Source organism: Salvelinus namaycush, chromosome 8, assembly GCF_016432855.1.
Source record: "Salvelinus namaycush isolate Seneca chromosome 8, SaNama_1.0, whole genome shotgun sequence".
NCBI lineage: Eukaryota > Metazoa > Chordata > Actinopteri > Salmoniformes > Salmonidae > Salvelinus > Salvelinus namaycush.
In genome coordinates, this window is record NC_052314.1 from 29,393,967 (window position 1) to 29,409,336 (window position 15,370).

The following is a 15,370-nucleotide window of genomic DNA, read 5'->3' on the forward strand; positions in this document are numbered from 1 at the left end:
ATTATCAGCAAAAGCATCACATTGTAAGTGATTATTGAGATCTGTGCAATTTACGGATTTCAGCACATGGGCAACATATCAGTGATGATAAATCTTTTGATATTGATAATGGTCAGAAAGTCTGAGTTTTATTGTTATTATGTAAAAAGGCAAAGTGAACATGGTGAAGCCCCCTTGTGTGTCTATGACACTACACATTTCCAGAAACGTATAATTTTACATTAATCCAAATGCATATCTCTTGAGATCATAACCAAAATGTCCCTCAGTGCCTTCCAAAATTGCTCTTAACTGTAATCAGGTCAGTGTGATAGCAGCACAAGCATCTTTGTATCTGGACACTGGCACCTTATTAGCTACATAATTTGGTTGTTTCGTATTCCATGGAGTTCGGCTGTTTGGCAGAGAAAGCCTGCAACGCTGCCTGTATTCGGACAACATCTGTGGTGGATAATTTGAGGCGGTGGCGCAGGAGACAGGAGAACAGGTCCAGGAGCTGAGGTCCGGGAGGGGACAGTCTGTTGACCCGGTCCCTGATCTCCAGCAGCTGCAGCAGGGCTGAGTCCTGCGATCCCTGAGTGTACGGGTAGTCCAGCTGCAGAATCAGGTCCTGGATTGCTTCCGGGTCAAAATGCATACTATAGCCGAACACCTGGATGCTATTTATTTTCATGTAGCCCAGGTTCTTACCGGGCTCCAGAAACTCGAAAGGTTCGTAGTACACCGAGCCGTTCCCTTGGGGCAACGGAGCCCTGATCCTGCTCCGCAGGTAGAAGTGGACAGTCTCAAAAAAAGTTTTCCACTTGTTACCCAAAGTCAATGTCCAGTTGTAACAGTCCAGGGGAATGTTTAGTTTAGTCCTCTCCCAATCAGGATAGCTGTTCTGGTCTATGGGCATGCTCCAGCTCTCAGAGTGACTTCCCCCGAAGGGGTTGATGTAGACAGACAGCACTGGTTCCAGGGAGCTGTTCCTAGTTAGGCAGATCTGCAGGGTCATCCCCAGTAGCATGTGGACGTGATTGGACTTGTACTTGTTGCTCTTCAGTGTCAACAGCATCCTCTTCCTCCACGACGGGTCAAACCAGTTGTTGAGTCGGACGTCGTTGCTGACGAAGATCCCATGGATGCTAATACGGCTGTCTTTCTTCTGCAGCAGGTATCTCAGCTCCAGGTCCTGCAGGTCCGTCTCGAAGCCGATGTAGTGGTCCGTGGAGTCTGGGACCTCATTGCGGCAGACCCCCTGGCTGAGCATGTACCCGGGGTTGCAGCTGGCACAGCGGGAGCGGTTGTCATAGGAGCAGGAGGCGCAGAAAGAGCCATCGCCCACAGTGCAAGGGATGACACCCTGGCAGGATGGATGGTCGTAGGGGCAAGAGCAGCTCCTTGTCTCCTCCAGGTAGGAACCTATGTAGTTGTTCTCACTGCAGTACATGATGGACAGGATGTAGTTCAGCCAGTAGCTGAAGGACCTGCAAAACACACTCAAACACAAATACAGATCACCTTCCAGACAGTATATTATTATTTTATTTTTGGGGAAATGCACTTAGTATGGCCATACACTGTATAGTGCACTTTGCAGTTCTGGGAATACTATCTCCACTATGATATCAGGTTCACTAGAATAACCACATATTACCCAATAAATAGTTTCATCTCCCATAGGTTCATGTCATCCTATAGCTGTATTTTCCTGAAGAAATAACAATATATAAATTATCCCCCTGCAGTATTTATGTCTGGCCATGTCAGTGGGTTGTCAAAGAGTGTTAACTTCATATGTACGCAAGCAGGGTGTCACAGTATTTTCCCAACCCCACATGAGACATAAAACAATGATAAATGCAGTATCTACGTAGGTACAGTACCAGTCAAAAGTTTGGACACACATACTCATTCAATGGTTTTTCTTTATTTTTACTATTTTCTACATATGCAATAGTCATGCCCCTTTAAAAAAATGCAGGATTAAGGGCAGAGAGAACCCTTGGTTTACTGAGGAACTTGGTAAAATCATAAGGGAATGAAATGCAATGTGGGCTAAAGCAAGAGGGTCTGGTTCAGCAGATGATTGGATGGCTTTTCAACGTCTTCGAAATATGGTTGTAGCTATGATCTGAAAATTGAAAGCAGACCTGAAATCTACTTTGGATAATTTCAATAATCCATCCACATTTTGGCAAGTAGTGAAAAGTTTGTAGTGCAAAAAGATACAAAGCTTCCCAAACAATTGTTGGTAGACACAGAGATTGTAACTGAGAGAACCTCCATTCTGAAAACCTTAAATCAGCATTTTCTAGATGCAGGCAGTTTATTTGAAAAGGTCAAAGGTATAACTGAGCCCCGTATTACCTAGCACTCCTTTGCTAAGGTTCTCCTTTTCATCCTTCTCTGTTTCAGAAGTGCGTAAAGGCCTGAAAGAAATTGATAGAAAAAAAAATCCCCTGGCCCTGATGATCTAGACCCCCGTTTCCTACACCTAGCTGCAGACATCATTGCTCCCCCTTAACATGTATTTTTAACCTTACACTTGATGTTAAGGAAATCCCCAAGTTTTGGCATCTGCTTTTGTACTGCCTCTCCTGAAAGGTGGAGATCCTTCGTAATTGACCCTTATCAAAATTGTTAGTACTGTCAAAGGTACTAGAGTCCTTAGTTAGTAGGCAGCTGAAAACAACATCTTAAATTGAATGCAATCAGGCTTTAGGTCTGTCCACAGCACTGTTTCAGCAACATTGAATGTTTTAAATGACATCCACTGTGCTCTTGACAAGAAGTTACATTGTGTGTCTGTCTTTATTGATTGTCAAAGGCATTTGACACCGTGGACCATGCTGTGTTAGTGCAAATTATAAAATGTTGTGGAATTACTGGTCATGTTCTAGATTGGTTTATAAATTACCTGACAAATCGTACACAATGTGTAATGGTGGATGGTTGTAAATCTGAGTACATAGAGGTGTGCTCAGGTGTTCCGCAAGGTTCTATTTTGGGCCCACTGTTATTAATTTTGTATATCAACCACATTGGAGATCATATTGAAACAGCGGATGTTCATTTTTATGCAGATTATATTGTTCTCTATTCAAGTGTTAGTAGTTTATCTTTAGCTTTTGAAAATGCCCAAAGAGCATTTAACATCATACAACAGAATCTGTATGATTTGAAGCTGGTTCTGAATTTGGGTAAAACAAAATGCATGGTATTTTCAAAAACCAGTCATGTTACTAATGTCATTGCTACATTGGCTGGACATATTTTAGAGCAAGTCAAAGTGTAAAAATAATTGGGTGTGTGGGTTGATGACAAGCTGAGCTTCATTGTTTATGTGGAGAACTTGATAAGGAAGCTCAAGCTGAGAATAGGTTTTTATTACCGGCATGAGGCTTGTTTTTCTTTGGAGGCCAGGAAGGAGCTGGTACGATGTACATTACTGGCGGTATCAGATTTTAGTGATGTTATATATACAGTTCAAGTCGGAAGTTTACATACACCTTAGCCAAATACATTTAAACTCAGTTTTCACAATTCCTGAAAATTCCCTGTCTTAGGTCAGATAGGATCACCACTTTATTTTAAGAATGTGAAATGTCAGAATAATAGTAGAGAGAATTCTTTATTTCAGCTTTTATTCCTTTCATCACATTCCAAGTGGGTCAAAAGTTTACATACACTCAATTAGTATTTGGTAGCATTGCCTTTAAATTGTTTAACTTGGGTCAAACGTTTCAGGTAGCCTTCCACAAGCTTCCCACAATAAGTTAGGAGGAATGGGTCAAAATTCACCTGACAGAGCTGGTGTAACTGAGTCAGGTTTGTAGGCCTCCTTGCTCGCACACGCTTTTTCAGTTCCGCCCACAAATTGTCTATAGGATTGAGGTCAGGGCTTTGTGATGGCCACTCCAATACCTTGACTTTGTTGTCCTTAAGCCATTTTGCCACAACTTTGGAAGTATGCTTGGGGTCATTGTCCACTTGGAAGACCCATTTGCGACCAAGCTTTAACTTCCTGACTGATGTCTTGAGATGTTGCTTCAATATATCCACATAATTTTCCTTGTCTCATGATGCCATCTATTTTGTGAAGTGCACCAGTCCCTCCCGTAGCAAAGCACCCCACAACATGATGCTGCCACCCCCTTTTTTCACAGTTGGGATGGTGTTCTCCGGCTTGCAAGCCTCCCCCTTTTTCCTCCTAACATAACGATGGTCATTATGGCCAATCAGTTCTATTTTTGTTTCATCAGACCAGAGGACATTTCTCCAAAAAGTACGATCTTTGTCCCCATGTGCAGTTGCAAACCGTAGTCTGGCTTTTTTATGGTGGTTTTGGAGCAGTGGCTTCTTCCTTGCTGAGTGGCCTTTCAGCTTATGTCGATATAGGACTCGTTTTACTGTGGATATAGATACTTTTGTACCCGTTTCCTCCAGTATCTTCAGAAGGTCATTTGCTGTTGTTCTGGGATTAATTTGCACTTTTCGCACCAAAGTACGTTCATCTCTAGGAGACAGAACGCATCTCCTTCCTGAGCGGTTTGACAGCTGCGTGGTCCCAAGGTGTTTATACTTGCGTACTATTGTTTGTACAGATGAACGTGGTACCTCCAGGCATTTGGAAATTGCTCCCAAGAATTAACCAGACTTGTGGAGGTCTACCATTTTCTTTCTGAGATATTGGCTGATATCTTTAGATTTTCTTATGATGTCAAGCAAAGAGGCACTGAGTTTGAAGGTAGGCCTTGAAATACATCCACAGGTACACCTCCAATTGACTCAAATGATGTCAAATAGCCTATCAGAAGCTCCTAAAGCCATGACATAATTTTCTGGAATTTTCCAAGCTGTTTAAAACCTGTTGAGGACAGAGGGCGCTGTTTTCACTTTGGGGGAAAATCGTGCCCAATTTAAACGGCCTCCTACTCAATTCTTGCTCGTACAATATGCATATTATTATTACTATTGGATAGAAAACACTCTCTAGTTTCTAAAACCGTTTGAATTATATCTGTGAGTAAAACAGAACTCCTTTTGCAGCAAACTTCCTGACAGGAAGTGGAAAATCTGAAATCGATGCACTGTTCTAGGGCCTGCCTATTAAAGTCCTTGATATTTATTAGTTTAGATGCCCTTCATACGTCTTCCACTAGATGTCGACAAGCAGTGAGAGAAGAAATTGAGTGTGTAACTTGATCTGGGGTCGAATAATAGCTCTTGGCATGACGTGTCACCAGTTTCCTGTTTTCTGGAGAGCGCGAGAAGGGACCTGGATTTGCCTTTTGATAAGCTGTCGTTATGGACGACTAATATCTCCGGCTTTGATTTTATTTGATACATGTGACAATATCATCGTAAAGTATGTTTTTTCAATATAGTTTAATCAGATTATTGAAATTTTTTCGGGAGTTTTGCCGTGTTCCGTTCTCTGAGTTTGTTGACGATGGAGAGATTCGCGCCACTTGGCAAGTGTGCTTGCTAAATCGAGAGGGAAAAAGGCCGTTCTAAAACCGAACAACGATTGTTCTGGACAAAGGACCCCTTGTACAACATTCTGATGGAAGATCAGCAAAAGTAGGACCCATTTTATGATGTTATTTCATATATCTGTCGTACATGTGAACTATTAGTTTGCGGCCAGGTTTTGGGCACGCTCTCGCCATAACGTAAACTGCATATCGTAATGAAGTCATTTTTTAGAATTCTAACACTGCGATTTCATTAAGAACTAATGGATCTATAATTTCCTATACAACATGTATGTTTTAGTTATGTTTATGAATAGCTATTTGGTCAGAATATGTGTGTCAGAAAAAGTGTCCGAAAAAAATCCGGGCGTTGTGGGAAAAAGTAGCTAAGTTAGCAGAATGTATAACCATTGATTTCAGCTCTAAATATGCACATTTTCGAACAAAACATAAGTGTATGTATAACCTGATGTTATAGGACTGTCATCTGAGGAAGAAAATCGAGGTTAGTCAAAAATTATATATCTTTTGCTTGTTTGTTACGATCGCTTACTTTTGCTACTGGGAAATTGCTTGTGTTTTTGGCTATTGTGGTAAGCTAATATAACGCTATATTGTGTTTTCGCTGTAAAACACTTGATAAATCGGAAATATTGTCTGGAATCACAAGATGCCTGTCTTTCATCTGCTGTACACCATGTATTTTTCAGAAATGTTTTATGATGAGTATTTAGTTATTTGGCGTTGGTGTCTGTAATTATTCTGTCTGCTTTCGGTGCAATTTCTGATTGTAGCTGCAATGTAAACTATGATTTATACCTGAAATATGCAAATTTTTCGAACAAAACATAGATTTATTGAATAACATGTTATAAGACTGTCATCTGATGAAGTTGTTTGTTGGTTAGTTTGGTTGGTTCTTGGTTAGTTAGGTTGGCTTTGTGCATGCTACCTGTGCTGTGAAAAATGTCTGTCCTTTTTTGTATTTGGTGGTGAGCTAACATAAATATACGTGGTGTTTTCGCTGTAAAACATTTAAAAAAATCGGACATGTTGGCTGGATTCACAAGATGTGTACCTTTCATATGCTGTATTGGACTTGTTAATGTGTGAAAGTTAAATATTTAAAAAAATATATATTTTGAATTTCGCGCCCTGCACTTGAGCTGGCTGTTGTCATAAGTGTACCGACGTCGGGCTTGCAGCCAGAAGAAGTTAATTGAGGAAAATAAGAACAATCCGACATTTCTTTTTTATACTGTCGCAAAGCTAACTAAAAAGCAGCATTCCCCAAGAGAGGATGGCTTTCACTTCAGCAGTAATAAGTTCATGAACTTCTTTGAATAAAATATCATGATCATTAGAAAGCAAATTACGGACTCCTCTTTAAATCTGCATATTCCTGTAAAGCTCAGTTGTCCTGAGTCTGCACAATTCTGCCAGAACCTAGGATCAAGGGAGACACTCAAGTGTTGTAGTACTATATCTCTTGACACAATGATGAAAATAATCATGGACTCTAAACCTTCAAGCTGAATACTGGACCCTATTCCAACTAAACTTCTGAAAGAGCTGCTTCCTGTGCTTGGCCCTCCTATGTTGAACATAATAAACAGCTCTCTATCCACCGGATGTGTACCAAACTCATTAAAAGTGGCAGTAATAAAGCCTCTCTTGAAAAAGCCAAACCTTGACTCAAAATATAAAAAAACTATCGGCCTATATCGAATCTCCCATTCCAATCAAAACATTTTGACAAAGCTGTTGCGCAGCAACTCACTGCCTTCCTGAAGACAAACAATGTATACAAAAAACTTCAGTCTGCTTTTAGACCCCATCATAGCACTGAGACTGTACTTGTAAAGGTGGTAAATTACCTATTCATTGCGTCAAACCCGAGGCTCTGCATCTGTCCTCGTGCTCCTAGACCTTAGTGCTGCTTTTGATACCATCGATCACCACATTCTTTTGGAGAGATTGGAAACCCAAATTGGTCTACACGGACAAGTTCTGGCCTGGTTTAGATCTTATCTGTCGGAAAGATATCAGTTTGTCTCTGCGAATGGTTTCTCCTCTGACAAATCAACTGTAAATTTCGGTGTTCCTCAAGGTTCCGTTTTAGGACCACTATTGTTTTCACTATATATATTTTACCTCTTGTGGATGTCATTCGAAAACATAATGTTAACTTTCACTGCTATGCAGATGACACACAGCTGTACATTTCAATGAAACATGGTTAAGCCCCAAAATTGCCCTCGCTGGAAGCCTGTGTTTCAGACATAACGAAGTGGATGGCTGCAAACGTTCTACTTTTAAACTCGGACAAAACAGAGATGCTTGTTCTAGGTCCCAAGAAACAAAGAGATCTTCTGTTGAATCTGACAATTAATCTTGATGGTTGTACAGTCGTCTCAAATAAAACTGTGAAGGACCTCGGCATTACTCTGGACCCTGATCTCTCTTTTGACGAACATATCAAGACTGTTTCAAGGACAGATTTTTTTCATTTACGTAACATTGCAAAAATCAAAAATCTTCTGTCCAAAAATGATGTAGAAAAAATGTATCCATGCTTTTGTTACTTCTAGGTTAGACTACTGCAATGCTCTACTTTCCGGCTACCCGGGTAAAGCACTAAATACATTTCAGTTAGTGCTAAATATGGCTGCTAGAATCCTGACTAGAACCAAACAATTTGATCATATTACTCCAGTGCTAGCCTCCCTACACTGGCATCCTGTTAAGGCAAGGGCTGATTTCAAGGTTTTACTGCTAACCTACAAAGCATTACATGGGATTGCTCCTACCTATCTTTCCGATTTGGTCCTGCCGTACATACCTACACGTACACTACGGTCGCAGGCCTCCTAATTGTCCCTAGAATTTCTAACCAAACAGCTGGAGGCAGGGCTTTCTCCTATAGAGCTCCATTTTTATGGAATGGTCTGCCTACCCATGTGAGAGACGCAGACTCGGTCTCAACCTTTAAGTCTTTATTGAAGACTCATCTCATCAGTAGGTCCTATGATTGAGTGTAGTCTGGCCCAGGAGTGTGAAGGTCAACAGAAAGGCACTGGAGCAACGAACCGCCCTTGCTGTCTCTGCCTGGCCAGTTCCCCTCTCTCCACTGGGATTCTCCGCCTCTAACCCTATTCAGAGGCTGAATCACTGGCTTACTGGTGCTCTTCAATGCCGTCCCTAGGAGGGGTGCGTCACTTGAGTGGGTTGAGTCACTGACAAGGTCTTCCTGTCTGGGTTGGCGCCCTCCCTTGGGTTGTGCCGTGGCGGAGATCTTTGTGGGCTATACTCGGCCTTGTCTCAGGATGGTACGTTGGTGGTTGGAGATATCCCTCTAGTGGTGTGGGGGCTGTGATTTGTCAAAGTGGGTGGGGTTATATCCTGCCAGTTTGGCCCTGTCCGGGGGTATCATCGGATGGGGCCACAGTGTCTCCTGACCTCCTGTATCAGCCTCCGGTTTTTATGCTGCAGTAGTTTATGTGTCGGGGGCAAGGGTCAGTCTGTTATATCGGGAGTATTTCTCCTGTATTATCCGGTGTCCTGTGTGAACTAAAGTATGCTCTCTCTAATTCTCTTTCTTTCTTTCTCTCGGAGGACCTGAGGCCTAGGACCATGCCTCATGACTACCTGGCATGATGACTACTTGTTGTTCCCAGTCCACCTGGCCGTGCTGCTGCTCCATGTTCAACTGTTTTGCCTGCGGCTATAGAACTCTGACCTGTTCACTGTGATGACTATTATTTGACCATGCTGGACATTTATGAACATTTGAACAGCTTGGCCATGTTCTGTTATAATCTCCACCCGGCACAGCCAGAAGAGGACTGGCCACCCCTCATAGCCTGGTTCCTCTCTAGGTTTCTTCCTAGGTTTTGGCCTTTCTAGGGAGTTTTTCCTAGCCACCGTGCTTCTACACCTGCATTGCTTGCTGTTTGAGGTTTTAGGCTGGGTTTCTGTACAGCACTTTGATATATCAGCTGATGTAAGAAGGGCTATATAAATCAATTTGATTTGATATGAATACCCTATTATAGATGCCATAAGACATTTTGCCGTGTACGCTAATCAAATGAAATTATAGCTGCAGAAACATTTCTATCGAAGAAAAATGTTTTATTTTTATTCGATTCGGGGGGTTTTCTACTGGGCCTGGTGTTGTCACCCACATGGGTAGTGTTGCCAAGAGAGATGAGGTGAGAGAGGAGGTGGGTGGCAACTGAAGAGGTGTTACATGTAGCTGTCGGTCTGTTAGCGCTTTACACAAACACCTAATGCCCGAGACCGGGGATGCTACTTTGTCTCTGCTCTGTCACACAATTCTCTGTGACTAACTGGATTTACTTTATAAATTGCCTCCATGAAACAATAGGGGGGAAACAACAATAGGTTGAGAAGAAAACCTAGAATGGAAATGGAAGGGGCAGGAAGCAGCTTGAATTGTTATACTGAAACCCATTCAGACAAATCTGTCAGACTTGAACAAGATCCCTTCTGTGTTACAGCCACAATAGCAGTAGTACTAGGAGACCTAGTTTTCTGTGGCAGTATTTGCACAGCTTATGAGAATCAAATGGCCATGCCACGACCCTTTTATTTATTTATAGAGTATCAATCTAACTACCGTTTTCTCTTCATGTATGAAGAAAATACATTCTCCATAAACTAGGACAAGTAAACAGGACACACCATTAAAATAAAGGCTTTCACAGTATATCTAATGTATGAAATAGTTTCCTATTTATTAATCAGTTCTCTATGATTGTTAACGAAGAAATACGTGCTGATTTTGCCAAGTGAAACCATTTCTAAAACACATTTAGAAGAAAATGAAGAGAAAAAAACACAAGCACAGCAGTTTTACCCGACAAAGCGGGTTGGTGAAATTGGAGCAGCTATCCAATGTTCTGATTGATTGCCTTTGAACTATTTTGAACATAAGAAACAGAAAACACCAGTGCAGAACTGTCAAAGCAATATGCAGAGTACTGTACATAATTTATCTCCCCTCACCTATTAACAGTGTGTACGTCTGAACATGAACATGGGGACATGAGGCAGCAATTTTCCGACTGGGACATTCACAATACACCAGAGTGTATTCAGGCACAAATGGGATACTCAAGTGGATTTCTTAGATAGCCTGGATGTTTTACTTTCACGTCACTTAGCATACAATCTTATCCAGACTTTCAGGAGCAATTAGGCTTAAGTGCCTTGCTCAAGGGCACATCGACAGATTTTTCACATATTGAACAATTGTCCTTTATTTTTTTTAATTACAAATAATACACACCTCTCCTACTCTGGAGGGTGGGATGACCTTAAATTAATCTTGGTCCTTTGCGATTTCATAATTTCCCCCAGTTAAAATCCTTGTGTCATTGCACTTATTGTAAATATAGAAAATAATAAATTAATAAAAAACATAATAATACTAATAGTTAGTTTAGACTGATGGATTTAGAACCATAAAAGACCCCACTACAGGCAATACATAATATACAACTAGTCATACATATTATACATGATACAGTATATACACAATCATACTTTTTTGTCCACATCCTCAAGCTCACAAATAACTGTGTAGAGAGTTTATTTATGTTATTCACTCATAGTTTGTGTGTAGTCCTACACCTGTAGGTGCCTGACCTTGAATATCTAGTCACTCAATAGCCAGAGATGTGGATCTCATTACATGTGATGTGAAAGGCTGCCACACCTTTTACTTTTTTCAGTAGTGCCTTGGGTGGTGAACCTAATTTTCTCTAATTTAAGGAGAGATAAAACGTCTCTCACCCATTGTGAATGGGAGGTTGGGGAAGCAGATTTCTATTAAAAAAGGATGAGTCAGCGGGCTAACAGAGATGTGAATGTGAATACTATCGTGTCTGATAGATTAGTTGTGACATTGTTCCCTGGGGTTATTCCAAATATGACGGTGTATGGGTTGTAGTCAATTGGTCGAACGCAGACGCTGCATAAAGTTTTGAAAATGGGGAACAAAAAAGGGGATAAAGATGGACAATCCCAAAACATATGATGTCATAGCGGGAGCCCAATAGCACCTAATAGATATAGGGTCCAATTCTGGGTTCATTTTTTACATCCTAAATCTTGAAATATTGCCACATGTCTTCTGGTATCTCTGCCCCAATACATTTTTTCCAGGATGTCTAAACATCTCAAATTTGGACTCATCAGACCAAAGGACAGATTTCCACCAGTCTAATGTCCATTGCTTGTGTTTCTTGGCCTAAGCAAGTCTCTTCTTATTATTGGTGGTTTCTTTGCAGCAATTCGACTATGAAGGCCTGATTCACACAGTCTCCTCTGAACAGTTGATGTTAAGTGTATTTGTTACTTGAACTCTGTGAAGCATATATTTGGGCTGCAATTTCTGAGGCTGGTAACTTATCCTCTGCAGCAGTGCGCATCATTTTTCCAAATGCGCACCAATGAGTTGGTGTTGACAACTTCCCATAAGAACGTTGCTGGACATATGGGTGTGAGGAAAACCTACAATCGCATATTAAGACATTTTTTGGCCTAGGTTAAAGAGGGATGTTTCTGAGTTCATTAAAACGTGTCACACCTGTCAATTAACTGGTAAACCTAATCAAGCTATTAAGCCGGTACCACTGTTTCCTATTCCTGTACTCAGCCAACCTTTTGAGTATCTGATTATTGACTGTGTTGGTCCTCTGCCTCGTTCTAAACAGGGTATTAGTTACCTGTTCACTGATGTCAGACCACTAGGTTTCTTGCTGCCTATCCTCTCCGGTCTATCACCACTAAGTCTGTGCTAAAAGCTTTGACTCAGTTGATCTCACTGTTTGGAGTCCCTAAGGTCATTCAGAGTGATCAAGGATCTAATTTCACCTCTAATCTGTTTGGTCAGGTTCTCCAACAGCTCCATATTAAACACAATTTGTCTAGAGATAAGGATTGGGAGGAGGGGTTGCCTTGGTTACTGTTAGCCGCTAGGGAGGTTTCACAGGAGGGCACGGGTTTCAGTCCAAATTACCTTGTGTTTGGACATAGGGTGTGTGGACTTCTATCTGTTCTCCAGGATGACTGGAAGTCTCCCGAGCCCCCTCAGTCCCTGTTATCTGATGTGTGTGATTTCTGGTGATGCCTGTACGCCACTGGGGAAATGGCTAAAGAGAAGCTATCTTCACAGGAAAGGATGAAGGGCATATTTGATCGGCGAACTGAGCCTCGTCACTTTAGTCCAGGTGACCAGGTTCTTGCTCTGCTGCCAATTGTTGGTTCTCCTTTTCAAGCCAAGTTTCAAGGTCCATATACGGTTGTGTGCCAGTGCACTAAGCAAAACTATCTAGTTGCCACTCCAGAACGGCAAAAAGCACACCAACTGTGCCATGTAAATCTGTTAAAACCCTATTATGCACGTTCCTCTGAGGTCGAACAGGGGGAGTCTACAGAGGACGGTAAACCTGTTCTTTTGGCCGATACCGTTATTTCGCAGGGACCTTGTCATGCTAGGTCCGTGCATGGAGAGGACTATGTTCCTGGTCCCGACGATTGCATACTGCAGGGTAGATTGAAAAATTCAGAGACACTGGATATTTCAGACAGCCTTCTCACTCATCTACCTTTTGAGGGTCGGCCTGATTCTGAGATTTCCAAATGTGTTTGCTGATACACCTACATGTACAAACGTAATAGAACATGATATTGACGTTGGAGATGCTGACCCAATTCGTCAGCGGTTCTATATAGTTTCTTCAGAGAAACTGCGTTGTCTGTATGTTGAGGTCAGGTACATGCTGAAGAGTGATAGAGCAGAGCCTCCTTTCTCCAGTTGGGCTTCTCCATGTATCTTGGTCAGTAAACCGGATGGGACTAATAATGTTGTTGCTGACGTGCTCTCGTGCACCCTGTTCCTGAATGTCCACGTGACTGACCAGTTATTTTGTTTGGTATTGTCCTGTTCTATCGCTCCTGTCTGTTCCCTTCTGGTCTCGTTTTCTTCTTTCCTCTTAAAGGTTGCTTCCTGTGTGCAAAGGTTGCTGAGGTCTGGGGAGGATGAGGTTGGCTGGGGCAAGTGGAAGTGTGAACACGTACCCCCCCTCATGGATTTGGGATGCAGGCTGGGTCATTTGAGATGCAGGGGGGGGGTCTTCTATTCGGATCCAGGGTAGTATTTTGTTTGTGTGACTGGTATGGTGTTCCGGGGTCCTTGTTGGTCCCCGGTTTTATGAGGGGGGGGGGTGGGAGTGACGACCCTCCCACTCTGTCTGCCAACTTTCTCTTTGCTCTTGTTTTCCTTAATAGGATGTTGGTGGACGGAGCTGGGAGGGTCGTCGGCGAATTGGAACACACCTGGAGTCGGGTGTGTCCCGGGATAAATACACCTCTTCCCCATTCGGGAGACTCTCTCCATAAAGACACTGATAGATTTTGGTTGAGGCATTTTTGTGGCCGTTTTGGTTGTTTACTTTGGCACCTTTCAACACCCCTCATTATCACATTTATGCACGCAAACACTCACTTACACTACTAATTACTGACTACACACATCATTGTTAATTGTATTTTGTTTACTTAAGGAATAAAATATATTTTATTAACCTCTTGACGCTAGGGGTCAGATTATATAAATATTTTTTTAAATAACGTTCCCAAGGTAAACAGATTATTTCTCAGGTCCAGATCGTAGAATATGCATATAATTTACAGATTAGGATAGAAAACACTCCAAAGTTTCCAGAACTGTCAAAATATTGTCTGTGTGTATAACAAAACTGATTCTGCAGGCGAAAACCTGAGAAAATCTAACCCGGAAGTGATATTATTTTTTAAAATCTTTAAAATCTTTTTTTTTTATCTTTGTTTTAGATATTATCAACTTAAGTTCTTTTGAACATTACAAGTTTTGAACTTCTATTTGCTATTTATGGGCTGTAGGCCTCATTGACCTGAGCTCATACAACTCGTTTTGAGTAACAAAAGCACAATGTATGGACTATAACAAATACTCAGATGAAACATATTGTGCTATTTATCACAGACTACTTTGTGTCAAAGTTTAACAATGACTTTAAAAAATATATATTGACAAGATTTTGTGTCATCAACCCGGGATATGGTGTATCTCGTTGGCCCTGGGGTCACCCTGATCACATTTTCAGCCGACATCCGACCTCTTTTCTCAGGTGGGGATGAAGACCAGGACAAATTACCATTCTTTGACCGGAATGTAACAACAACCTCAGCAGGGCCCTCTTACTCATCACTGGATTGTTCCACATCGGTTGTCTCTTGGTCTGGATCATATTCTGTGTTGTCTTCAACTTCTGACACTTCCTCCTCTAACGCATCTTCACTGTCAGGTTCCTGGCCTCTCTCTTCACCAATGTCATGATCAAAGATATGATCAAGAGCCTCACATACAGTATATTGTTTGGTTATTGTGCTGCCATAGAATTAATTGTGAACAAGGCCTCAAAAAAGCTTTATATACCAGAGCTGCGACAAAAGTTCTATATATTATTGAAACAATGTTACGATTGTTTGTGAGAATGCCAACAAGTGTGGTTCCCATGGGGGAAAGATTATAGTGGGGAAAGGTTCCTGTGGGAGTTGCCATGGAAGCCAAGAAGGGGAGTGAGGTGTGTGTGTTTGTGCTCAAACACGCATGCATGTGAGGGTCTGGGAGGGGATGCCAACAGGTGTGGTTCCCGTGGGGGAAGGATTCTATTGGGGAAAGGTTCCCGTGGGGGTTGCCATGAAGCCAAGAAGGGGAGTGAGTGTGCTCAAACATGCATGTGGGGGTCTGGGAGATCAAGTGTGTCCATCCGATGACTGGGCATGTACCTGAACTCAATTTTATACACTAATTGTAGTCTCACCCATTAATTTCT

At 41.8% G+C, this 15,370-nt stretch overlaps 1 protein-coding gene across 1 annotated transcript in view; it reads right to left on the reverse strand.

Annotated features, from left to right (window-relative positions):
- Nucleotides 1-352: 352 nt before the first annotated feature.
- Nucleotides 353-15,370, reverse strand: part of LOC120052093 (BMP/retinoic acid-inducible neural-specific protein 3-like) — a 94,058-nt gene continuing 79,040 nt past the window's right edge. Inside the window, exon 7 of the mRNA XM_038998945.1 lies at nt 353-1,469. Coding sequence (XP_038854873.1) covers nt 353-1,469 — 1,117 coding nt within the window. The remainder of the gene's footprint in view (nt 1,470-15,370) is intronic.